This window comes from Streptopelia decaocto, assembly GCF_964273445.1.
Source record: "Streptopelia decaocto genome assembly, chromosome: 9".
Taxonomy (NCBI): domain Eukaryota; kingdom Metazoa; phylum Chordata; class Aves; order Columbiformes; family Columbidae; genus Streptopelia; species Streptopelia decaocto.
The window spans coordinates 6,621,950-6,647,701 of record NC_138664.1 but is presented as its reverse complement, the minus strand read 5'-3'; the positions used below and the strand labels follow the sequence as shown (position 1 = coordinate 6,647,701).

General features: G+C 42.3%; 1 protein-coding gene across 1 annotated transcript; it reads right to left on the bottom strand.

Annotated features, from left to right (window-relative positions):
* Positions 1–70: 70 nt before the first annotated feature.
* SV2B (synaptic vesicle glycoprotein 2B) lies at positions 71–25,427 on the bottom strand (the record flags this gene model as incomplete). Its single annotated transcript, XM_082060723.1, has 12 exons — positions 71–254; positions 1,209–1,368; positions 3,639–3,839; positions 4,531–4,664; positions 7,181–7,345; positions 8,169–8,257; positions 9,376–9,486; positions 11,613–11,702; positions 12,461–12,594; positions 14,440–14,591; positions 15,230–15,410; positions 24,911–25,427. The coding sequence occupies 12 exons, from the start codon at positions 25,425–25,427 to the stop codon at positions 71–73; spliced, it is 2,118 nt and encodes a 705-aa protein (XP_081916849.1).
* Positions 25,428–25,752: the final 325 nt, after the last annotated feature.

Below are 25,752 nucleotides of genomic sequence, written 5' to 3'. Positions count from 1 at the left end.
TTTTCTGAACATGGCTCTTTTTTGTTCCTCTTCTATGTCTGCCCCCCTGGTCCCCCCGAGCCTTGGTTGCTCACATCAGGACCTGATCTCGAGTCTCTGGCAGGCGCAAAGCGAGCAAACCACCTCCAACCAGAGCAGAGGAAGCCAGAAGGATGGGAACCACCTTGGTTATCCCTACAAAGGAGGCAAAGATTGAGTTCCCCAGGATGGCGCCAAACTTGCAAAGCCCATTGAGGATGCCAAAGGCTGTTGCCCTGCGGGGAAAAAAAAGCAGAAAGCAATGGTTAGGAGGGAGGTTCTTGGCATAACTACAGAAGATCTAGATGGGTAATTTTGTGAATGTTCTTATGTTGCCCAGGCTATGCTTCTAGCAAGTGAGGCAGAATAAATCAATTGATAAAGAGATGTCACTGGTTTGCATGTCTGGGTTAATGAGCAGAATGTCTGTGTATACTCATTTCTCCTTTACATCTCAGCTTCTCCCAACCCCTAGAGCAGCCCACTGTGAGAGCCTTGGTCCTCCCCAGAGGCAGCAGGACACCACCTGCTCTAGAACTTGCCAAAGCCCTTTCAAGCACTGGCTGGAGTGGGTTATCACCAGTGAAACAACCAGAGCACTCCTCCAAATCCTGCTTCACCCAGCAGCTAAAAGCATGCTGCCTTCAAAGAACGGTCCTTCTCCTTCCCTTCTGGCTTCCCTCAATGGCCAGGAAAGGCAACAAATGCTTATAATGATGTTGCAAGGAAAGATTTTATCTATGGTACATTCTCGCAAAGTTTCCTGTGCTGCCCCATCTCCCAAACCTTTCTGTGCACGTGTTTGTCTTCAGGTTGTGGAGGGGAAGGCTGTCACAGTGATGAGCTATGACAAGAGGCTGGGGGATACAGTCTGAAGGGGCAGACCTCCGTGCGCAGCCATGGAAATGACAGAATCCATATTTTATTTGCCTCTGATTTCCAAACACCCACACAACTCCCTGTGTACAAACCACTGTGCATGCAGAATTACGCTTGCAAATATCTGCACTGATCCTGTATAGCCACAGGACTACCCAACTCATAAGGACTGGTAAAAATAATTAAAAAACAAACAAACAAACAAAAAACATCTTCCCCATCTACATGTATCTAGAGTGACTTTTTTTCCATCAGGAACTGAGAGGACAAGGTCAGAGGGTGGAGAATAAAAGGAGAAATATTCTGAGCACCTTTTGTCGGTGGGGTAGAGCTCCACGGTGATCACATCCAGGGCATTCCAGGCGGCGATGCTGGCCCCACAGAAGAGGCACTGCCAGCCGATCATAGCCGACTCACTGTTGCCGAAAAAGAGAAAGAAGCAGCACACTGCCGAGATCAACATTGAGCCACCTACGGGGAGTAAACCAAAGGAAAAGTGTTGGCACCTGTTCCCCCTGTCCACAGTTGAGCAAACACATTTGTTGACAGAGATGGTTTTCAAGTGATGGCATTTCACCCCAAGAAGAATTAGATCTGCAAGAATCCAAAAATACATTGATGCTGATTATCTGTCACTCTCTGGTGCTGGAAACCAGCCTGAAAATGTTCTCAATGACCATCTGATCTTGCTGATAGTTCTGCTCTATGGAGACTCTGAACGCAGGCTTTTCAGGCAGGTTTCCAGCATCTCAGGCATCCAGATGGACCCAGGAAGAGCAGAGGCAAGTAAACATGAAAGTCAATGAGGAGCAAGAATCATTGTGAAGGTTTTGCAATTTGAGTTTTGAGTGAAGAGCTGGTGCATTTCATATCATATTGGAATCACTTGACACATTTCTGGTCTCAATTAGGATAATTTACAGTCAATTGTATTAAGCACTTGAGGTCTATTTTAATTACAAGAACATCATTGGATTTCATGGCACATTTGCACAGGAGCCATAATTTTATGAACACCACCAAGGGAGAAAGTGAGAGCGGTTCATGCTCAGTTAGGCACAGTTCAGATTCAGAAAAATTAATGGCTACATCACTGCCTTCTACCCCATTAGGAATTTTCACCTGAAAGATGCAGTTTTCGCAAAATAAAAGTATCTTTCACTGTTGTTTCACTATTGTTCTCCAGGAAAGTGGTTTTCTCTTTGGGGTTTCTTGAATTGATTTGACACTGACCAAAATAATTTGGATGGTGAACTGGAACTAAAATCCTTCATTTTAGACATTATGTTGCATTTTGCTACTGCAGTGCCCTACCCACAAAAAGCTTCCATATCCACTTCTCTTCCATGGTACTTGGCCAAACTACATCCCCCACTGTGTCACATGAATATTCCCTCTGCTGCAGAGGCACAGAGCAGCATTAGGGTCACTGTGTGTGCACCAGGAGATCTGCTGTTTGGCACAGGAGAGGGTTTAGCAGAACATGATAAAAATGAACTGAAGTCCCAGTGAGGCACAGAACGCAAAAGCGAAATTCAGTTTTCATGTTAAGCTGACCAGAAATAATATGTTCAACAGAGTGATACGGGTGAGATGCCAGAAGGCTGTTTCAATTGAAAATTCCATAGTGAAACGTTTCAGCGTGTCATTACTAATTTTTGTCCCGTACTTTTCATTCTGCAGAAGAAATAAGCATTTAGGATTCCAGCTGTCATCTCAATTCCAGATGAAAAAGTAGAAGTGCTGACATGTTTGCAGAGTGGAAATTCTGATTCTCCTTCAGCTTTATTTAACTTACATCCCACAGACCCTATGGATTGTATGAGGCTTTTTTCCCAAGTTCACTACATGAACTTGAACATGAACAGCATATATTCCTGACACACTGGTGGGGTCATCTTGCTGACCTTATCCTGGCTGATGGTTAAGCTAAGCTAGCTAAACTTTCCTCTGTTCTCAGAAGAAACAGAGAGGTGAGCTCAAGAGCATGAGCCTCCTCTTACCCCTGAGCCACATCCCTGACTTTAATAAACTCACTTGGGTGTCCCTCAAGGCATGATTCCCACGGTACCTGGAGACCAAGGTCTGAACCCTGGAGGAAGCAACACCAGAAATTCACAAAGTAATCATAAAGCTGATAAGGTGATAACTTATTCCCATAACGCTAAAGGTGGCATCTTCCTTGGCTGTGACATGGTCAGTTAATCTACCATATGCTCTCGGAAGCTGTTTATAAAATCATTACAAAATCAGAAAACCAACAGAGGGAACTCCTGGGCTGTCAAGCAGCCACATCAAATAATCTTTGTGAATATTAATTGCTACAAGCAAAGTGTTTATTTATTTAGAGTCCTAGGGACATCAGCATCAACTCAATGGCACCAAGAGGTCCTGCTTCAGCTCCAACCCTGTTGTGCTGAGAGCTGGATAATCATACAGGCTTTGACATAAAAATCAAAATAAAGGGAAAAAAAAAAAAAAGCAGGATGTCACAGAAAAGCTGGGTGGGGAGGTGGGGGGCAGGTAACTTGCCCACTGCCACGGAGTAGATCACTTGCCTCACCATTGAGTCCTTTCACCCTTCTGCTCCATTTGATACAGGAATGACTCATCCCCACCTGTGCCATCTCGGCTTGCGTTGGTGTGTGTAGATGAAGTGAGACCTTCGCATTGACCTTGGCTCTTTGCAGAGTTGTGTTCCCACCCAGGACCTGCACCATGCACCCGTCATCCCCACTCACCAATCATCTTTATCCTCCCTATTTTGTCCATGAGTAATGCAGAGATGATGTTGCCCGGCAGCACAGACAGGCTGCCCAGGAAGCTGACCAGGTAGATCAGGAAATCATTGTCCTCCTCGAAGTCCAGGTGACAGCCTTCCTTCTCCTTCATAAACGTGCTGTTTATCAATCTGCAGTTGATGAACTTGTGTTCATAGAGATCTGCAAGATAAAGAGGCAAAGTCTTGATCTTGCTTGGCTGATCTCCCTTCATATAACAGCAACAGGAATCAAAATCAAACCCAAGATCCGAGAGGTACTCCTCACTGAATGGAAATAGCCAGGAAGGTTTTACTTTAGTGGCAGACTCTAGCTGCATGCTTGGCACCTAGTGGGTGTAAGCCCAAGCACTCCTTATATTTGTGGAGTCACCCGGACCAGTATTATCACGCCACAAGGACAAGGCGATGCAGGCTATTGCTTTCACGGCATTATGGTTTGCTCTCTATTGGAGTAGAAATGAAAAGCTTTTTCAGGATAAATTAATGAATATTTTATTGCTTATGATCATCAACCAAAGGTTGGTTAAAATTCTATTTTAAGCCAAATTTGTTGAATTGAGCTATTAAACTGCTAGGCTCTTTGCCATGATTTTAATCTGCCAAGGTCTGAGTGTAGAATTTTGTGTTTCCCATGCAGCAACCAACAACACCAGAAGCCATGGGGTTAAAAACACTGATGGAGCAACCTGAAAGCCTCCTTCCAAATGCATCACCCTCTTTTTTCCATCATCAGTCTCATTAATCAGCATGGTTAACCACACACAAACACACATATCCCTATGATCCTTTATCCTAGAATCTGACAAAATAGTTCCTAATTAGAAATTAGACTACAGCAGGAATCCCATTACCAGTGTTATAAAAGACAGTAGAGATGATGGTGCAGTTTTCAAAGAAGGTCTCGCTGGATGTCACATCTTCAAAGTAGCATTCCTCAAACAATGAATCTTCAAATCTCACTTCCTTGAATTTCATGCCAATAAATCTGTGGGGCAGGAAACAGAACTTCACTCTGTGCTTTAAAGGTATTTTCTACACTATATAACATGCAACAGCTGTTTCAAGAGAGAGAGCACTAACGGCAATTAGTAGGGTCATTTACAGAAAAGGTGTTGCTTGAATGCATAAATGACCTTTCAACTCCATGCTTATGTATTTTGTATTTTAGTAGGAGACAAGGGTTTGAAGAGGCTTAGGGTTTCTGGTGGTTTTTCTGCTCCTCAAAATAGACACCTTAAGAAAGCATGTTTCTAAGGCTGAGTGAACACAAATCTCACTTTCGGTATTAGTCCATGTGAAGAAGACATAATTTCACTGAGTGCATGGCATTTTCTTTATGAGCTGATCTTGCTGTCTTCCTTATTCTGCCTCTTCCTCCAGCATAAATACAAACAGACGTTATCACGAGCCCATTGAGCCATTCGGTGAAAGGCTTCTGGCAGCTGTTTAAACTCAAAGTGATTTTTTAAAGAAAAAATGCAGTAGAGTTTCTAGAGAGAGTGGGGAGATTATCTGAGTTCTGCTTGTAACCATCTCTGTTTGAGGACTGTTGCCTAGCGTGTAATGAAAACAGATTACACTAAAAATAATCAGCTGTGTCAGGTGATTGATTTCTCCTCTGATGGGAAGCTTGACATGTCTGACCTGCTTGTCTGAAGGATGACACAATATTGATTTACCTGTGAAATTTTGCAGGGAGACTGGGAAAATGTGTTCGTTAATGCACAGGCATGTTTTGAAGATGTAAGGAGCTATTAAGAGCAAGCATTATTGCTCTAGTTAAGGAGGTCACAACTGTCACTGAATAAAAAGCCTTCTAACGTATACCCAGAAACTTAATTGAACCGAGCACTTACAACACAGTGTAGCCTGATGGTTGTTTACACCATTAAATGAACACTGCAGGGCTTCTTAACTGAAGCTACTAACAGATATTATTAATGTTTAAAATACCACAAGAAGACTATTCCAGGCTTTTGCTCTGTGTAGAAGGTCTTGTAGGTTACAGTAAAACTTAAGTTGTTCTGCATTTGCTCAGTAATAGCCTGTGATGTATTTATTCCCAAAGGCTGTTAGAAGCCCTTTCCTGCAGTTTGCTTTCTTAACATCTATCTTTAAAAGAGTCATATGACAATGGCCTGGTGTTCAATGGAGTTTGAACTCACAACCAAAGGCTAGAGGGAAAATGCAGCTATAAATCAAATTGAGATATGCTCTGGGCATTACTGGAATGAAGCTTGATCAGGTTTTGAGTTACTGAATTTGAGAGAACCAAGGCAAGAGAATAGTGACGTACAGCACAGCTTTAAATCTTCATCCTGCAATGTACTGAGCATCCTCAGTTCTCAACGAAGTCCATGAAAACAGAGCATCTTCTCTGGGCCTAAGATAAAGGTACCCAATGCCTAAATTTGACCTACATTTCCTTCTCACCAAACTTCGTTTGGCTACTCAATAGGCAGGAAAATAGGAATTATGGGGTGAGGGTTGCACTATCAATCACAGCTCCTTACCGCAGGGAAGGGTCTCCCACCAATGTCTATAAGATATACACCAAGGAAATCGTGACAAATAGTTTCTGAGCAGGAAGGAGCAACCTGCCTGGAGAATGAGATATAGTTTCATCCTTGAAGATTAAAATAATTAGTATTTTGTGTAACTTTGAACATCCAGTGAGACCTCCCCACATAGTGCAAGGTAGCTAGAGCAACCCCCGTCTAGTCTATCCGGGGCAATGGGATCACCACAGAATTTATATAGGAGTATTTTTCCACCCACTTTATTGGGATTTAGAAAGGTAATAAAGGCCTGCTACAAACCACTAGGATTTATATTACTGTAGAGCATAGTGTGATTGGGGTCCAGGCTGGATGCAGAAGAAAAACCACCTTGCTGAGCCCAAAGAGGAAAAGAAAATGAGGAAAGCAATGATGTTCTGCCAAAGTAACTTCACTGATTTCAAAGCATTCAAAGAGAAGGTGACACAGTCTGTGGGGAGAAGCACACCAGTACAACTGGCCATGACACAGCTGGTACTAATGGGCTGCAGGATGGAGACCTGGGTAAGTCATATCGAGGATTTAAAGAGAAAATAGCTTTTTATTTTGGAAAAAGCAGCAGAGCAATTTATTAAGGGATGGTCTCTGCTACCCAAGGCCAGTAGATGTCAGTGTGTGCTTAGGAAAGAGAAGGCACCTCCACATTCAGCCACAGCCAGGTGGGTAGCAGACCACTGCCCTGCTCACAGGTTTCCTCCCAGGCATCCCCTGCAGATGGGGATGGAAATAGCTCAGGCAGCGTGTGAAAAAGAGGATAAAAAAAAGTCTGTGGAAAACTGCCTTTGGAATTTGAGATGCGGACTGAGTGTACAAAAGAAGAATAGATATTTTCAAGTTGGTGGAAAATGAAAAAAAAAAAAAGGTACTTTCTAGAACTGTATTTCAGTTTGCATGCATTGACTCACATTCTTGTCACTTACTTACCATTTTACTGGTCACTTACTTATCATTTCTGTATTCCCCATTTCTATGGATCTGGTTTTCCAGGGTGAAATTAAACGTGAAGTGTGACACTTCTTCCTCATCAAAGATCTTCACTCGGGATTCATACGCCTCATCTTGGAGATACCGGATCATATCAGGGAACCAGACAATAAGGCCATAGTAACTGTTGCAGGATGGTAGAAACACATTAGGCATACAAGATCCTGGCACTGCTAATATCACAATACTTTTCAAATTATCCACTTCATAACTTGTAAACTTATTCAATTGCTGATGCAAATGCATTTCTCATACAAATTCTTGCTCAGCTCTTGCACAGGACCAAGCAAAGTATCTCCCTACTCCAAACACCCAGCTGCTCCAGAGGTATGATGATACCTTTTCATTCACCTAAAGCAGGACAAACCATCTAAGTTTTAGTGACATTGACTCCTTGGTTGGGAAATATAGTGATGTACTATCTTTGCTGCCCAAAAGACCAGCAGAGCAGTAAAAAACTTGTAAACTCCCCCAGAAGGCAGATTTCTACAAGAGTGAGACTACGGTGAGATTTAGACAAAATTTACCTATAGTTTAGATTTAGGCTCACCTGAATAGTTTTGATATAGACTGATGAACAGCTGAAAATCAGGTAGGGTTTTTTTTGTTTGGTTGGCTTTTGTTGTTGTTGTCTTGTTAGTTTTGGCATGTTTTTGTAGTTACTTTGGGTTTTTTTTGTGGACAAGGTCAAAGAAAAGATCTAGGGGTGAGAAAGTCAATATACTACTGCCCTACTGAGAAATTTTCAAGTCCTGATTTATTCAAAGCACCTTGTACTCTCATATAAGTAATTGGATTGATCAATAGTTCATAGGAGAGCAAGGCTCAGTACATGAAGACTTTTTAGAATAAGATTAATTTTGGAATTTTTAAATTTAGAAGTGTAAAAAAAAATCCAAACTCCGAGGGCCCTCTAGTTTCCTGAAAAAGTTAAGGAAGTACCTTACCTTAAGGCCATTGTAAACCAAACCACAGCCAGCATCAGTGTGTTCATCCTGTACTGGGCTGTTAAACAATATAGCACATTGTCCCAGACCTGCAAATCCAGAAGGAGGAATTAGCTGCAAGGAAATACCAGCAGACGCTTGACAGAATAATTTCTGAGTGCATTATGAACTTGATGTCAGTAAAAAGAACTCACTGGGGGAAAGTCAGATATGTGACTTGTATTCAGTGGTTGTTCAGAATTATATTTACCAAGATAAATGGCTTACAAAAAGATCATTCATCCAGCTACGTACCAGGGTACTTGATCTGAACTCTTTGTAATGAGCTGGATTACATGACTAAGACTGGACTGGAACTATGCAGTGTCTCTCTCAGGCTATATGAGTAAACGTGGATATGAGCCTTTTCAAATATACATCTGATATAAGAGGTACTTTCAAACCAACTTCCAAAGATCACTGAAAAGCAAAAGCCTAAACATAGCTGGCACTTCAGAAGGGCTAAGATGAACTCAGGTAGAGATGAAGCCAAGCAGAGCAGGAGAGCAGGAGGGAGACCAAAATCTGCTTTTCTTGACCTGCTACAGGCAATACTGCCAGAAAAACAAGGGGACATAACTCCTCATGCTCTTAACTTGACACATAAATGTAGTAATAGTATAGCACCTGCATTGCTATTAAGTAAGAGAGCCTCTCCTTTACACTTATCCTCCTAGACTAGTAGCCTCTGGCGAGATTTTCCACAAAGATCTGCATGGGCATAAGCAAGCAGCATAGCATGTGTGAAAGGTTAAATTAGCCAAAGAGACTATATAACATTGTTAGAAACTCAGTCTCAGCAGGTGGAAGGAGCAAATACTTTTCTGAATCCACTGTGGGTGGTAAATTCAGGCTTGGGGGAGAGGGAATCAATATTTATCTGCTCAGAGGAGAGTCAAGTGCTTGGGGCTGTGGCTGGTCCTGGAAGATCATTAACACAGCTGGATTATCGTGATGTTCACAAGGGCATTTCCAGGCCTGGCTGGCAGTATGGCAGTTTGCAGATGCACATATCTGCATAGAAAGTGCAATCAGATTCCAGCCCTTTGCAAACAGCAGCAGATTTTTTGTGTGGGAGTCAGGGTGTCAAGATGCCATGACCTGAAGCAATGAGGAACTGGACCCCCAGGCTCAAAAGCCCATGTGGGATGTTTTTTCTTCCCATTACCTGTTTGAAAGTAGTTGTGATTCTGACTAGCCACCGCTGGTACCAGGTCCCTGTTGAGCTCTGAATTTCAATAAATTCATCTACCTGCTTTGGAGTTTTGATATAGGAAACCTGGAAAGAAAGGAAAAAAATATTGGACTGAAGTTTCCAGAATTGATCTTGGGTGGATTTTAAATTCCACTGTCTTCTGAGCAATGTTTCCACTTTATATCCCTTACTATCTTTTCCTTGAATGTTGACACTAACAGTTGAGCTAACTGATTTAATTACAGTAAGATATTTTCTTATAGAAAGGAGCCTGCCCTCCTTCCTTTCTTCCATCTCTCCATCCTTAGTCTCTCTCCTTCCATGCAATATTTTAAATGCATCACATCCACTTCAGTCTTTCATATATTGGCTGATGTGCCTGTGTGCTAATTTATTTCTCTATCCTTTAGATTCCCACTAGAAGTTAGGGCTAGTCAATTACAGTAAAGTGTATCTCCATGATCAGTCACTTGTATCTGCATCCAGCTGAGCCCTCAGGATCTCTTTCTTCAGAGACAACCGGCAGGTATATTTCTGATCCATCACCTTTTAAGTATCACTGGCAGAATTTCTATAATAAACAAATGTGTAGATGAGAATCTTTGCATCTGAAAATCCATCCTGTCATCAAGTGAGCCCACACCATGGAATCTATTTGCTCTGCCAAAACAGTCTGAATTTCCAACACTGAACACCTGAACTGAACTGCTCAAGAAACATTAAAAATGAGTCCCAGAACATATTTACTCAGTAACTTTAAATGAAAGACATATTCAAACAAACAAGATCTGTTTGTAAACATAAGAAGGTGAAAATTTCCTAAATAAATTTCTGAATTTGAATGAGTGCTTTGGCTTGGCTGTGGAGTCTCCATGTTCCTCTTGCTGGCAACGTTTAAATGTCAGATCTGGGAACTCATCCTGGTAATAGCTGACTCACCACAAACTAACAACTTCTGGCCTATCAGAAAAACACAAAATCTGACAGTTTGTGCTACAGCAGCCACACTGATCACCTGCCTGTGCCAGTGGATGTCAGTAAATCTTGACTGAGCCGGCACACAGTACCTCGAGCTGTGATATTGAGATCAGCTCATCCCGTAGCAGCCAGGACACTGTTGGATGGAGTAATGAGCACTAATGGGTGCTGTGCAGCTGCTCCTTCACTTTTCTCCTCAGATCAGACTCTCATAGTGCCCTACTTTGAAATATATCTATATATATTTGAGTTTCAGCCCTCTTCTCCTCTCTGCCTGGCCCAGCTCAGCATCCCAGAAAAGCCAAGTAGGGATTTAGAGAGACAGGCTCTCTCACCTTTGCTATCAAGGTTCACATTAGTCAAGTGGCTGGTAGCCTAAAAGTAATACATGCTTATTAAGTTCCTACCTGAACCTGCACACAATTGTCAAAAACGGACATTAAACTTTAATTTTCTTGAAGGATCCCTCCTGAAGGGCCTTGTTTCATAAGAAAGCTTCTGAAGATAGAGCCTGTCCCTCCTTCTTGTTCAAAAAGACACATTTTTCACACAATCGTATCTCTCTTTCCCCATCCCTCTCATCTTTACAAGCATAAATCAAGAGCTATTCCCTGACTGGGTCACTGGAGTTTACAACTGAATTATAGCAATTTGTAGCTAACCCCAGCATAGCCCTTTTACCTGATTTTACTAATAATGAAGTCCACTGGTGTGACCTTTTTCACAACAAGCAGCAGACTAATGAGTGATAGCCACTCATCCCACTTTCCCTTGGAAAGATTAAAGATTGAGTATGAGGCAGGTGGAGTTTAGGAAGCTCATTAGAAGGTATGGAAAGTTTAATCAGAGTTTGATTAGAAGCCAGACTGGAGAAAGGAGTGACTCAGATCTCCCATACGAATAACATCTCTCTTATTTGGTTTTAGTCTCTTACAGCAGACTAATTAAGTGTGTGTGAAATAGGAAAATTGCTGGTCTATAGGCTGCAGAGCAACACCAGAAATGGAGAGTACTCACTGCAATTCACAGGATTGACTAATTCTTGAAAAAACAGGCTGTTGTCTAACTTTAAATGCACAAAACATATCTCAGAGTCCTTTTTCTGACTGCTGGGAGAGGTCATGTTGAAAGAGTCTTAAAGGAGGAATAAACTGGTGCTGTGCTGCACCAAAGAAGAAAAGTACTATTTTTTAAAATTTTTTTTTACATGCTGGTGGCTTTGTTAAACTCACCGTGAACACCCTCTCTGGCTCACCCTTGGCTCGCATGTTGGTGTCGTGAACTTGCTTGAGAATCATCCAGGCTTCATCGTGTTTACCTATCTGAAAGCACCAAAGGAAAGGAAAACAAGTACTGGAGTTCCCATCTCTGTAATTTATCAAGGCATAGAGATAAACCAATTCTAGAGGTCAAGTGTAATAGAGAAGCAGACATACAGCACCGGTTGCGTTAAACACAAAGAGCTGAAAGCACAGTTTGTATTTACAGAGTGTATCATCTCTGTGCTGAAGAAAGGAGTTACTCTGAAACCGTCTGAAGCAGGAGAGGAGTCAGGAACAGAACTTTAAAACCAGATGAAAGAAGAGGAGATGGACGAGGAGACCTGGGCTCTAATCCCACCTCTGCTAAAGACTTGCAGGGCGAACTTGAGCTGGGTTATTGCCACATTTCACATCTGTGAAATAGGATTAACAAATCCTTGCTTAAGAACTCTGAGGTTTGTGTATTTTACTCAGTATAATGTACTTTGTCCTTTGTTCTTCCACTAGGATTCAGTAGTTACACACGCAAACTCCATGAGATGTTTTAAAAAAGCCTTTGTTGGACTTATAAAATTCCCAGCATTCACCACCTTTTTCTGTACCACATTTGGCAGTGAAATACTAATCATTGTTGTTTGACCCTGTAGTCTTTGGGGTTTAAGCAATCTGTGGAGCTAGTGTAGACATGTTGGAGCAGTTTTGCCTCTGAGCTTGTCCTATGTGTGTTTGATGGGACAAAGACAGACAGACAGTGACACATTAGGGACCAACTACCCTGTGCTAATATCAGACTGCAGCGCTCAGATAAATCATCTTACCTCTAGCAAAAAACGTGGGCTTTCAGGCATGAATTTCAGTGCCACCAGGGAGGCGATGCAGGGCAGAGCACAGACAAGAACAAAGACTCTCCAGCTGTGGAAGTGGTAGTTGGTTCCCATACTGAACCCCCAGCCTGCAAACAGAAAGAGCCAAAAGTAAAAATCCTGACCAGGAATTCTGATTTTTTTTCTCTTCTAAAGCAGCTCCGAACTTTACAGCTCTGTGTGACATGGGGACAGGTTCAAAGTTTGTTATTCTTAGTAATGACAGCTCTTGGAGGCTCAATAGCGTGTTCAGTAGATAACAGCAAGTGAGTTCATGTTCGTTACAGAAAATGGAACATTCTGGCTCAGGCTCTGCCTTTTAAAAACCTTTTATCTTTGAGTTTAGAAATCATATAGTGATAAGAATAGCTCCATACAGCTGTAGGCAAGTAAGACTGGGAAAGGGTAGTGGAATCAGGGCCATAATTTATTGCTGCTCAGTGATGTTACAAAAAGTTTACAGAGGTTAAATCTTCTCTGATCTGAGAGGCATTTTAGAGACGGCTTCTTGCCATCTCATACACAAACATGTATTTCACATTTTATGTAAGCGAGCTAGGAAAGCAAGTTTATTTTTTTTCCAGACCTACAAAACCAGACCTGAAATTCAAACTTAGAAGAATCAAGATCCTAATCCTGCATTTGAGATTCCCCCTTTCCTGTTTTTTCCTGATGTCTGACCAGGTCAGGTATTCCCCTGCTAAGGGCTAGAAAGTACAGCATCGTTCTTACATTGCTCAATTTACTTTTCTTAGGCTCAAATCTCAGAAGGAAAGTTTAATTCAAATTTTTTCTATAAATATTTTTAATCCACATAGTAAGGAAATCATCAAGCAATGGCTTTTGCAGAGGTCTCATCTGAGCCAGTCATGGTGTTCTACTCATTTCATGAAGTTCCATAATAGCAGGGGAACATAGGAAATAAAAAACTATAAAAATGCAACATCAAAAAGTCACCTGAAAAATAAATGCAATATCAATACACAAGGCTTTTAAAGCAAATATAGTTGCAGATAGTAGAATTATTTCAACCTGACACAACTATGCAGTAAGTTTGCCTGTTTGTTCCAACATTCTTCATCATATCAAAAGCATGAACTTAGTTTATAATGAGTATACTTTAAACACGGTAAAAATGGATGGGTAGGTAAATGTTAGGAGTTTTCTTCATGGTCTTTGTTGCCTGTCCTACTTTCCTCAAACAGGATTTTGCAGACAGCTGGTGTCACTGAATACTGAGGGAATTAATCTTTTCCAGTAGATATTTGCTTCTGATGTTTTCCTAGGACATACACATGAGTTACAAGGAATAGCATGTGACATGCAGATTTTTGCTCCTCAGAGCATGAATATGTTTCAGAGTCCACCCACCTACTTTTTCTCTCCCAGTTCTAGCTCTGGGCAGGGAATCCATTTCCGTCCTCAACTGAATTATTTGAAGTCAGGTGCAACTCCAGCCCACCGTATGCTGGGAGACGTGTCATCAGACACACAGCCCTGAGAGTGCTGACACTTGGCTATGGAAAAGAGCATGTGCTGTCCTCACTGCTATCATTCATAGCACCCAGTAATTCTCTGATTAGTGTTACTTATTTTTGATAACCAGATCAATTTTTGCAATATAATCACAGTCCATTTTTCCCTGAATGCACTGACATTTAGATTAAAAGCTCAGGCTCCTGCAGTGTAATTCAAGGGGTGTATTGAAGCTTTTGATGCAAAGCGGCCCTCATCAGTCCTACTTACAGCCTTAATATCAGTCAGTCAATCATGCAGTCAATTTATCAGACCTTTTATGTGCACTTCAGGTATCTGTTATTATAATGTTTTTTTATGCTTAGATATGTAAGGACTGACTAACGATACCTGTGCAGGATTTTGAGGTAGTTTAGTGATGCAGGAATGTGGTATTGTCAAAAGCACAAACCAATTACCGTAATGTGGGATGATGCTCCAAGCCATTGCTGAAGCAAAAATGCCACCGATCATCCAGAACATGCAAAGCCAGCTCAGGTGTTCCCCCCTCTTCTCACGAGACAGGAATTCAGAGAAATAGGCAAACACGATGGGGAGGGATCCTCCGATACTGAGGAGAAAAAACAGCACATGAGCACATGGGAAGAATAAGAGTCTTCTTCATGTCTTTGTAGCTAGGATTGAATATACAAAAAGGGAAAGTCACACTCAAACACACTGTACAAAAGTGAGAATTTTAGGAAAAATGCAAATCTCTTTGGCTTGACTGGTCTTAGACATCAAAGATAAACAAGATCCTTCTCATGCTCTGGAAGCTGAATTTCCTGTACATTTTATAAAAAGCCAGTGTAGTGCCTTGCTCTTCATCTAGACATCTTCTCTATTGTTATTTTGTGATCACTCATTTTAGGGAGGCAAAACACAGGCAAGCGATGGGAACGGCTGAGGATCTCACTGGAGGCCTTGGCAGTAAGGTGTGTAAAATGAGGTGGTTATTTATCAGTCTCACCTTTCTGCACAATTTGGGCTGTACTAAAAGAATGTCAATGACAAAACTTCCCTACTGCAAACACTTCAAGGGTCAAGAGTGAGGTAACACAATCACGTGTGCTGAACGGCCATGCCATCTTGGCTCAGTACCACAGAGGTATCTCCTGAGCAGCCTTTCTCCTCCCACCCTGCACACCCGAACTGCCAAACTGTGATGGGATTCCTCCAGGACATGCGACAGATTCACCAGTTACCCACCCGAGGCCCGAGATAAGGCGGCAGAAGAGGAAGAATCCATATCCCTGGACAAAGGAGGAGAGGAACGCGAAGGCAGCATTGATTGCAAGTGATAGGATGAGGCATTTCTTTCTTCCCAGTTTATCAGCGAGGCCGCCCAGCATGACAGCCCCCACCATCATTCCTAGGTAGACTATCAAGCCTAGAGTAGAGATAGAGAGACAGTGAGTTCGGTAACCGTGTGGAAATAGTACGCAATGTAGAAGCTGATTTTAAAGCACCCATATGGCAGCTGATATCAACCCAGTATACTATACAATAGAAATACCCCTATGCCCCCCTCAATCAGCTATTTCAGGTGCCATAAAGTCTATCCATTGGTGGAACCTAATTTCCCTATCTTCTGCCCGTGAGCTTTGTTGCTCCCCGCTACACTGCGTCCTGCAATACAGACATACCCGCATCTGACCAGACCCACATCTTTCTTTCCCAACCTCACTGCTCACATATCCCCTGCACGTAAGCAATGGCCAGACATAAGCAGCTTAGGATGCACGTGTCCCAGCTATGTGCCACCAACGGCACAACAGAATTCTGATGTCTTAACTCCGCTAACCCTCCTGAGCACAATGGGACTGGAGATGTGTAGAGAGGAGGATGTCTCTGGCTGCTGTTTATGCTCGGAAAGCTGTGGCAGCAGAGACACTGCTAAAGTATGGCTAAATCTCTTTGCAGGTTACCTATCCAGTATATCATCTCTTTCACTCTCTGCTTTTCCTAGCATTATCTTAAAGGATCAGTCTGTTACCGAGACTCATCTTGTGTAGCACAGCTATTTCCTCTGTTACTGAGCCAAAATCTTGCATCTAACCAAAGGAGAACTTTTAGAAAAGAGTACAGTCTTGTACTGAAAATTTCAGAAGGGAGAAACTGCTGCTTGAAGAACCTCCCTTTGGAGGGTAAATCCTCACCTTGAACTAAGTATTGACATCTCTTGAGAACCAACATCTTCCCCAGGACTTGTTCTGTCACATGCATCACTTGGGAAACAAGGCGACAATCTTTTTTGTGATTCATTAATGTTTAAACAAAAAGATCAGTCTGATGGCTGAAGGCTGTTCTGTGCCATCCAGCAAAGCTAGCTAAGGACCAATGCAGAGAGATGTTTGGCAGCTGGTTCTGTCTTTCAATGGCAAATGCCCACACTTGATTTGAAATGCATTACTAAATTAAAAGCTATGCAGCAGAGAAGCACTGCAGCATTTGAAAGATGTTTGTCTCACGTTGATCAGAAGTGGAAAAGTCTGTATTTCTGAAATCTCCCCATTCCATAGCAGGGCAGTGGGGTCACCTCTCTGTGAACAGTTCTGCTTTCCTTTCTGTCTACATGATGTCTAATAGACAATCAGAATTTTGTGTCTTGAAGGCAAAAACTTTATTCTTGTCTCTTAACAGCCTTAACAGAACCATGACACAGGATTTTGCCAGTGCAATTGTACCTCCACCATAAGCATGTGACTGTGCAATCAATACCCACACTCCTTGCTCTGCCCTCCTGACCCGAGCTGTCCTGGTGAGGTGATCTGAAGGTGTGTAAAGGTTTCGGATACTGATCTGCACCAGTCAGAGAAGACATGTACACAGCTTGGAACCTGGGATCTCTTTCTCTGGTAAATTGGACCTCCAGCTTCTTTGCTGAAGTACAGATTACAAGGGAGAGCTGATGTAAAAAAACCTGTTTCAGTCCAAAAATCTTTCTAAAGGAAGAATCTTAATGCAGTTCTGTAAGGCTTAATGCTTTTACCCTGGCTCCTGAGCTACATTTACCGGAGCAGCTCTGATCGCAGCCAGCAGACGGAAGCGATGATGCTCCCTGTATCTACTCACTGGTGCATGGCAGCCGCCCATCTGACAGTGAGCCCTGCCAGCACCCTGCCAGCAGCTCCCAGCACAGCTCAGCCCATACCGCCAGACCCCAAAATGAAGAAAAAATTATCTGCCAGCATTAATTCTTTATTTTATTTTATTTTTTTTTTTTCGGAGAAATCCCTGGATGGCAGATGTTCATCCAAATCCTCTTAATAAGAGAAAATGGCCCAGGTCAGGAGGAGGTGGAGGAGGTTGTTACTGTCTTCTAGGTGCTGATTTATTGCAGCTGGGTGTCCTTGTTGGTGGCAGGGCAGCCAGTGCTCTGGCCAGGGGAAGAGAGGGCTTGGCATGGGATGTTGCAGTGCGTGAAGCTGGGCATCAAGAAGTGGAGTGGAGCTGCTTTTCTGGGCAAACCCCTGCAGATTCTGACTGAGGAGCCCAAACTTGTGATGGAAAGGAAGATTATATCCCTGCACACAGCGTCCATCAAACAGTGAGCGACATAAAGCACAGTAGAGATGTTCATGTCACAAACTCACTTAGAGGACGTGGCTTTAATTGGTTATCGTATGTGATAAACCAATGGATGCATTGTACCTTAGAAATTTGAAAATCTGTAGTAAAGGAGACCTCAGGGATGACCAGAGACTGTCCACTTGGCCAGTGTCTGAGGGGAAGGATTCCGGTTATAGAAATGTTTACTTCAGGGCTGAAACAAAATCAGCAGGACACTTTATTATGATGGAGAGGTCTCTTTTGGGAAGACTGCATGTTCTGGCCAATATCATAATACCTTTTGTGGCAGCTGCTATAAAACACTCTGTCAGCTGTTGGATCTTAGGACCCAAGGTGCACAACAACATCAGGCTTTGCAGATTGCTGTGTCCTGGATTAAAGATAAGGTGGCAGGGACACAGGGAGTAGAAATGTTACTCATACAGTCTCCATGAAGGAGAGACAGTCTTCTGGAGAGTACAGTGATGGTTGTTACCTCTGAAAGAGATCCAGTCTATATCAAGGAAACTAACATTTTAAGGAGAATTAGACCAAGAGTAATGACCACTAAATGGTATTTGTTCTGCTGTGTTACTTTTGGCCACCAAATATGCTAAGGAACAACATTACAATGGTCTGTATCAGAAACTCGACTCCAATACTTGGCTTCAAACCACGCAGACCTGGACTGTGCTGAGAAAGCTCAGTTTCCAAATGCAGTGATCAGGTAATAGGTTAAGGGCAATTCTGAATAAGCTGTTATTTACGAACTGTTCCACAAGTAATGGAGTATAATGAATGCCTATGGGAAAGCCTGCAATAGCTTCCCATAAAATCTGTGGAAAACCAAAGATCAAAAATTCTAAGAATAAATTTCAGGTTATGACTCATCCAATGCTTAAGTTATAAGGAAAATATGTGACCACTGGCTGGGCTTATTCCTGCTAGGAAAGAGGTAACATATAGAGCCTTTCCACACTAAGAAATTTATTAGTCTTTACTGGAGTTGTGTCCTCCATGACAGACAGGATTTATGAACTTAAAAGCTGAACTTCCAGGAATAAAAGCAGATACAGTATATGGCTATACGTGTGCTAAACTGTCTTTTTACTATTTCAATATAATTAGAAGTAGACTTGTAAGGGTTTCAGAAGGAAAACAAAAAATTCAAGGCTAAATCTCTATCGTAAACATGAATTTCTTTATTGATGGTTAGTGGAATTTAAGTTCTTAAAAATGAGGCAGATCTGAAAAGAATCCCTTTCAAGTCAGGACAAGGACTCAGAGAATAAGCTGAAAATTCTAGCAGGGAAAAAAAAAAAAGGTCTATGGTAAGAATTAACCCCAGAGTCCTTGGGGCTGTCAGGAAGGTGAGGAGGCTGCCTGGGTCCAGGTGCAGGGTTGTGTCTCCTAACAGGTCTGCATGGAGCCAGTAACCACAGAACCACAGGAATGTGGAAGCTCCTACCTGCCTTCAAAGCCCAGGCCACCACCAGCACAGCCCTAAAGTAAAAAAGAAGGCTTTTAAAAGACAACAGCATTCGGACAACAGAAAAGGATTAGGACCTTACACATCTTGCAGTTCGAAATGTAATAAAAGCAGAATCCAAACCCTCTCACCAGCGTAGCATCTCTTATACATGGATGCACTTTATAGACACAAACAAAATTTTCTCAGTCTGGTCTGGACAATTTGGGAGATGGATGAGGCAAGGCACAGGATCCAATTACATGTGAGTCATTTAAAGAGAGGAATAAACACCAAAAGTCCTGACTGTCTTGTACTGTAGCGATGGCTGGTGTGTCCCAGAACAGGGGATGGTCTCAGCAGAGGATGAACTGAGGGCCGAATGGCATTTTTTCCCTTCCTGAAATTTCTTATCTGCTTTTCCTTCTAGGCTTATTAGTGCTTTCCCCATGAATCTCCTTGACCTTGTAAAAGGAAATCAAATGAAAGGGCAGTCTTGTTGCACTTGTCTTGTTGATCAAGTACCAGCAGAGAGACTTCATCTACAGCTAATGGCTCTGACACCGAGAAATGTATCGCACATGTAAAAAGTGCCTTTCCATTTTCAGATATCTGGGGGTGGATATCAGGCAAATCTGGCTGATGAGATTGAGGGGATTCTGCACATTAAAGCCAAAGGTAGATGCATGAATCTACAAATGCTTTGACGCAGCACCGGCGAGGCAATACACACCGAAGACTTGAGTGAGCACTGCCAGCACGGCGTGGGTGGCTGTTTACACTCAGCCGGCTTCACAGTCCCCCCCACAGGACTTGTCCATCACTACAATATTCATGGGACCATCTGGTTCCCCCCACCCAACCCCTCTGCTGAGGCAAAGTTTTCAACAGAGGAAGCCAAACAAATCCTTTGCTGTTAAACGAAAACCTGTTCATGCTGGCTGTCGTCAGATGACATTCCTACAGAGCTTATAAATAGGGATGTAGCTATCCCCACATTGGACCTGCACAAATTGTAGTGCATTCCAAAGTTTAAAAAAACCCACATATCTTTTTTCCCCTAACAGGTCCCTACCATTGGGAGTGATGATGCTCCTTGGGCTGCAGGAGGGTTTCTGCCCAAGAGCAAACCTGCAGCCAGGAATTCCTGCCCAATGCTGGGGATGTGGACATGGGCAGGTCTCACCAAGGTTTAGCTGGTTCCCATATTGTGGCTCCATGGCCATGGAGGTGCAAAACAGACAGGCGTGGGCCACAGCAGAGCAAGGGAACCATGGCTGGGCTTGTCTGCGCTTATCCAGTAAAAAAGAAGTGGAGAAAAGCCACTGAGCTCTGCTGAGGGGATTAGGATTTACTGTCATATCAGGTGAATTCAGGTCAATGAGAAGCTGAGGCCAGATTTTATCTCAACTGATAATAAAACATCCTCTTCACACAACCAGAAGCAGGGATATTGTAACACATCCTATTAAACCTGATTCATACAGCGAAGCTTGAATTGCTACAGAACTGCATAATTACTAGTAGGATATTTTCTGTTTTTCCTCAATCTAACATTGCAAGGCTGAGAGTCTGTAAGATTACAACCTCCTTAAAATATTATTATTAAATCATAAAAAGAAAAAGGGAGATGTGTGTCTGAAACACAGGTTTTTTTCTCAGCATTGGTGTGGTTGTTTTGCAGTTATGGGCAAAGCCCTTAAAAATTTTGTCTCCGTTTACTGAACTGTGAAATGATGATAACACAACTGCAGCTCTGGGGATGCGGGAAGTCTGATGCTTTAACTGTGCTTTGTGGTTTTTATATGCAGGATGTGAAAAAGTTTACAACATTACTACGACACCATCTTTTTTACTGGCTGTGTATTTACTGTTCTATGCCTGCAAATATAATACTTAGTCCTCTGAGAAGTGTTTAAAGCACTCGAAGGTATAAATTTATATGATATTTCTCCAAAAAATGATAATGTGTGCCTTTCAGCAAACAAGTAAATACAAATTTTATGACTTTTCATACAATTATCCTTAGCAAATAAGATAAAATAAAATCTGTTTCTGACGGAATATACTATACTGAAAAAGAATATTCTGTTTCAGTAAATTTAAGAAATTAATTATTATTATTATGACTACTGCTGGTGAAAGCTCAGCAAAGCAGATTTAGCAAATGAATATGCAAAAATATTGTTGCTACAAGTTACCAAAATTATTCTTATTACTAGTCTTAAAACCTGTTGAAATTCAACTGTTAAAATATATACAGTTATTGTTTCTTCTCCTTTTTTTGTAATACCCCTGCAACAATCTTTAAAATAGCATTTCACATAACAGAAAAACTCCAAATATGTTTTTTGTCCCCCTAGGGATATTTAGGGCTAAACTAGCTGTTAATTTGCATCTGATGGGGAGATGTTTATTTTCAGCACAAAATGTAAACGTTTTCTAAGATGTGTCATACTCATTTCACACATTTTGTGAAACACTGTGGGCATCTGTTTATTTGTAATTTTTGCATAATTTGGCCATAATTTGCTCGATATTTTTCCATGCTTGCTTTCCGAGGGAGGAAAAATAGGCAATATACAGAGTATTTAATGTCCTCTTAGCAGAAGCTGAGCTTCACTAAATTGGTCTTTAGGGGGCATCTACTTTAGCTCTCTTATTTGTCCCTTCCTGTTTCTGAGAGAGTTTGGTTACTTAACTGATTTATTTCCTGCTCTTGTTGATGGCTGAGACCTTCTTGTGTGTTTAAATGTTAGTAGCTGCCTGGAAGCAACCTTAAGTCCACCTGGGATAACCTGATTATTTTCCTTAGCAAAAATGTGTTGAGACTAACAGCCGCTTGGGAATAAATATGAGTTCATCTGTTGGATAAGGTAAAGGGCAGTAACTTGTGTGGATGGTGACCCTCCATCCCTAAAAGCTCATGATAATTTGAGGGAAAGCTGTTCCTTCTCTAATCAGCCGTCTGTTCATTCTGTGCAGACACACTCTTAGAAGATGATCATTGCACGCTAGGCAGAAATTGAGGTGAGGAGCTCTTTGATTGCCACGCATTATTGTGCCAAGTCAACTGTAAGTATCACTGAACCCTGGATATTAGCAAGATCAATTTGCAATAGCACAATCCATAGACTGTTGAGGGAATGGAAATCCTGAGGGAAATGAGCGTGTGTTGGAGGCTCTGAGCTTTGTTAGGAGATACCTTTTTCTAATTGCTGGTGGGTGGGTGCTGAAGCCAATCCAGGAAAGGTTTTGAGTAAGATTATGTTCTTGTTTCCATCAATAGCACTTCCCCAGCCTTTCCCTCCAAGAGCTGATAGCTGGCTGTCCTTATCACGGCATGTACCAACAGCTGCTCAGAAAAGGGATGAAACCCTCTTGCATGGGCAGTACTGAGGAGACCAGGCTGTGCTGGAGGCAGATCTGCACCCAAACCTCATGTCCCTGTGCTGCCCTGGTGCCCACCAAACACCCAGCACCCTTTATTCCTTGCTGCTGCCCATAGCTGGGCAGAAACCTTTCCTTCTCTTCAGACCCAGAGATCCCCACTCTTCCCCTCCTACACCCTACAGCAGCCTCTACTTCAGCTTCCTCACACCCTCACTTCTTGATGCCCTTGGGTAATCATCACCTGCATCAGTGCATTGATCTGCAATCTAAGGCTTTCTAAGCCACGCTTAATTCATCTTCACAAAGGATCATCTCGCAAACATCAGATCTAAGAGGAAACTTGCAGCCGTGGAATACCCAGCGGACAAGAAAGTGTGTTTAACAAATAAAAATGACTGAATCAGAGATCTGTCTCATGTACAACACCAATCATTAACAACTGAGTGCTACCATAAATATTCACTTTCTGCCTCAAACTAAGATGAATCAACTTTTACTGTTTTTAGGAAAATTCTTTGTTTTCCTCATATTTAAGCCACAGAATAGTGTGAACACAAGATTTTACAAACAAGCTAAGGACAGAAAAAATTGTTCTGCAAAACCACATTCTCAAAAGTTGTCTTTATAAGTGGGCAGGAAAAGCAGCAAAGAGTGTTCTTCCCCTAATTAGCAGTTCCAGATTAGCTTCGTTAATGTGCTGGAGGCTGTAGCTGGGATTGAATATGGATCCAAATGTCTCCTTGCTGATTCAGAGCCTATCAGAACACCCTGAACATTCAGCCTTGCAAATACTGAGCTGGAAGAAGCAGAACGAGCTCTCTAGGGAGATTTCTCGTTCATTTTTACCTGTGGTTGGGCCAGAAATACTTCAAAGATAGATTTTTCTTGCGACATTTGAAGTTTTCTGAGTAGAGTGCCTGCCAGAGCTTGAGCTCTACAGAGATAGATATTTATAGGGTCAGAGTTTCAGAAGATCTCAGCTCTCATATAGTCACCAAAATAAGTGACCTGCTTCTCAAAAAAGGTCTCATCACTAAAAAGGCACCCAGCCTGGTGTCCTATAAGGACCTGGTGAATTCAGAAGTTCCTTTGAAAACAGAATCCAATTTGCTTTTAGATATATCTGATGTGAGATATTTTGAGCTAGAATTTTTAAGTGGTTTGCAAAGCAAAAAAAAGGAACTAAATTCTTTAAGGCACAAAACTAAGTTACAAACCTGGCTAACTACAGAAATAAACATCCTGATCCTCAAGTTCAAAGATAAAGAAAAAACAGAAAAGCGTCTAGGACCTCAGTACACCAAGATGAGAGGTCTATATAAGGGTAACTATCGATCACCTTTGCCACATGAAAATAATGCAAATAAAATGGAGTCAAGGGCTGGGGTTTAATCCAAAATCTGCATTTACCTTGTATCAGGCAGGGATTCTGGGCAAGAATGTATGAACTACAGGCCCTGATGATTCCCCTACAGCCCCAGTACATGTCCATCAAGACACACTCCCCCCTCCTAAGCAATTCTTCCAAGAGCTACTTTATTTTCCTTCCAGATGTGCTGTACTATTGCACAGCTGGCTCTCACTACAGGTCATGCTGGATACTTTCCTGGTTCTTGGAGATCTCTGAGGCTTTGCTGTCTTCAGCTTATAACATGCAAAGGAAAAAAACATTCATCCAAACCTTTCCACCCAGTCTCACAACAACTAAGCCTTTGTAGTTTGATCACAGGGAGATGTCAATAGTGATGCAAAAAGGATGTTGCCAGTAGCATCAGCCTGTAATCCCCACACAACACATTAATTGCATTCCACAGACCTAAGAAGAAACCTCCTTTGGCTACTTCTGATCCAGAATGTATCAGCAAATGGCTCTGACCAAGAAGTTAACATGCAGAAGGAACAGACTACACAGCTGATTTGCCAGTTGGGAGTTTGGGCTGAAGAAAAGAGGAACCTGGGCAAAGTGGAAAACTTCAGAGAGCAGGACAGCAATGTGACAGCCAAGAGATGCAGAGCAAAGGGACCCCTGTCTTCTATAACCACCATACTTGGATGGTACTGCTTGGTGGACTGCTCATTACAACATATTTTCTAAAAGCATTGAAATCTGAGTCACTAGATCCTCAAGTAGGAAAATCCACTTTTAACCTTTCACTTGATTTGTCCTGGAACACCACTATGAGTTTTGCCCTGTGGACCTGTTGACTATGAGCTGCTGTGTTCAGGTCCAGCCTGCAGTGACCAGTGCTGGGGCCACCGCAGATTCATTAGGTGGACTTAGATGTGGTGCAATTCTGCTGCCTTCTCAGTAGCATGCAAACCCCTCTTGAGTCAGATCCACACAGCCGTGAGTATGCACGACATACGACACAAGAGGAGAGTCATCAGGAGATCCTGAAATCACCTGATCACTAGAAAAAAAGATGTTCTAGCTACTGTCTACCATATTAGAAGAGTTGTTAGCAAGTGGCACTTACCTAGCATCCCTTTGTTTGAACTGGATAAGCACATATCCTTCTCAGCACTGGGGAGAACAAATCCTACCACAAACACCTCCACCCCATCTGCCATCAGTGCCAACCCTAAAACAAAGAAGAGGGTCCACTGAAAGCGTCCGTGGCCACACTCCTCAATGATGTTCTCGTACTGGTGGGCAAGCTGCTCCTCGTCCTCCATCCTCTCTGCCATAAGGTCAGCACGGTCTCTGTACTCATCATCCATGGCAGGAGCTCGCTTCTTCTGTTTTTCTTTAATGTCATCTGGGTGTGGGATCCCTTGGTACTCCCCCTCATAGACCTCATCATCTTCATCATGGCCTTCTGTGACGTCACTCTGGGCATCTTCTTCATGAGCAGGCTCATCGCCACCACGATAATAGCCGTCATTGGGTGCATACCCTTCGTAGTTACCATCCTGGTACCTGTAGTCATCTGAGACTTGGTTTGCCTCTCTGCCCCCTTGATAGAGGTTTGTGTTTCTATATCCATCATCCATTCTGAATGCAGATTTCTAAACGCTGCAGATCACTGTGTGTAGACACTGTAATGTAAGTATTGATTTGTGCAGTTTCTGGTGTTGGTTACTTGAACATATCTCTGTTCTTTGGAACTGATGGGATACACAACTTCCCAGGCGCAGAAAGATAACTACTATATAAAGTTTCTCTTTGACAGACTCTCATACAACGTATGATAGTGCTTCACTTTTCAGCTGTCATTTGTGACTTGCTGGTTTCTTCTGTGCTTTGGGTGGAAAGAGCTGCTGTCTGGTGAACAGCAAATTCCACAGCCAGAAAGCTAGGAGGATTTGTCAGGTTTTT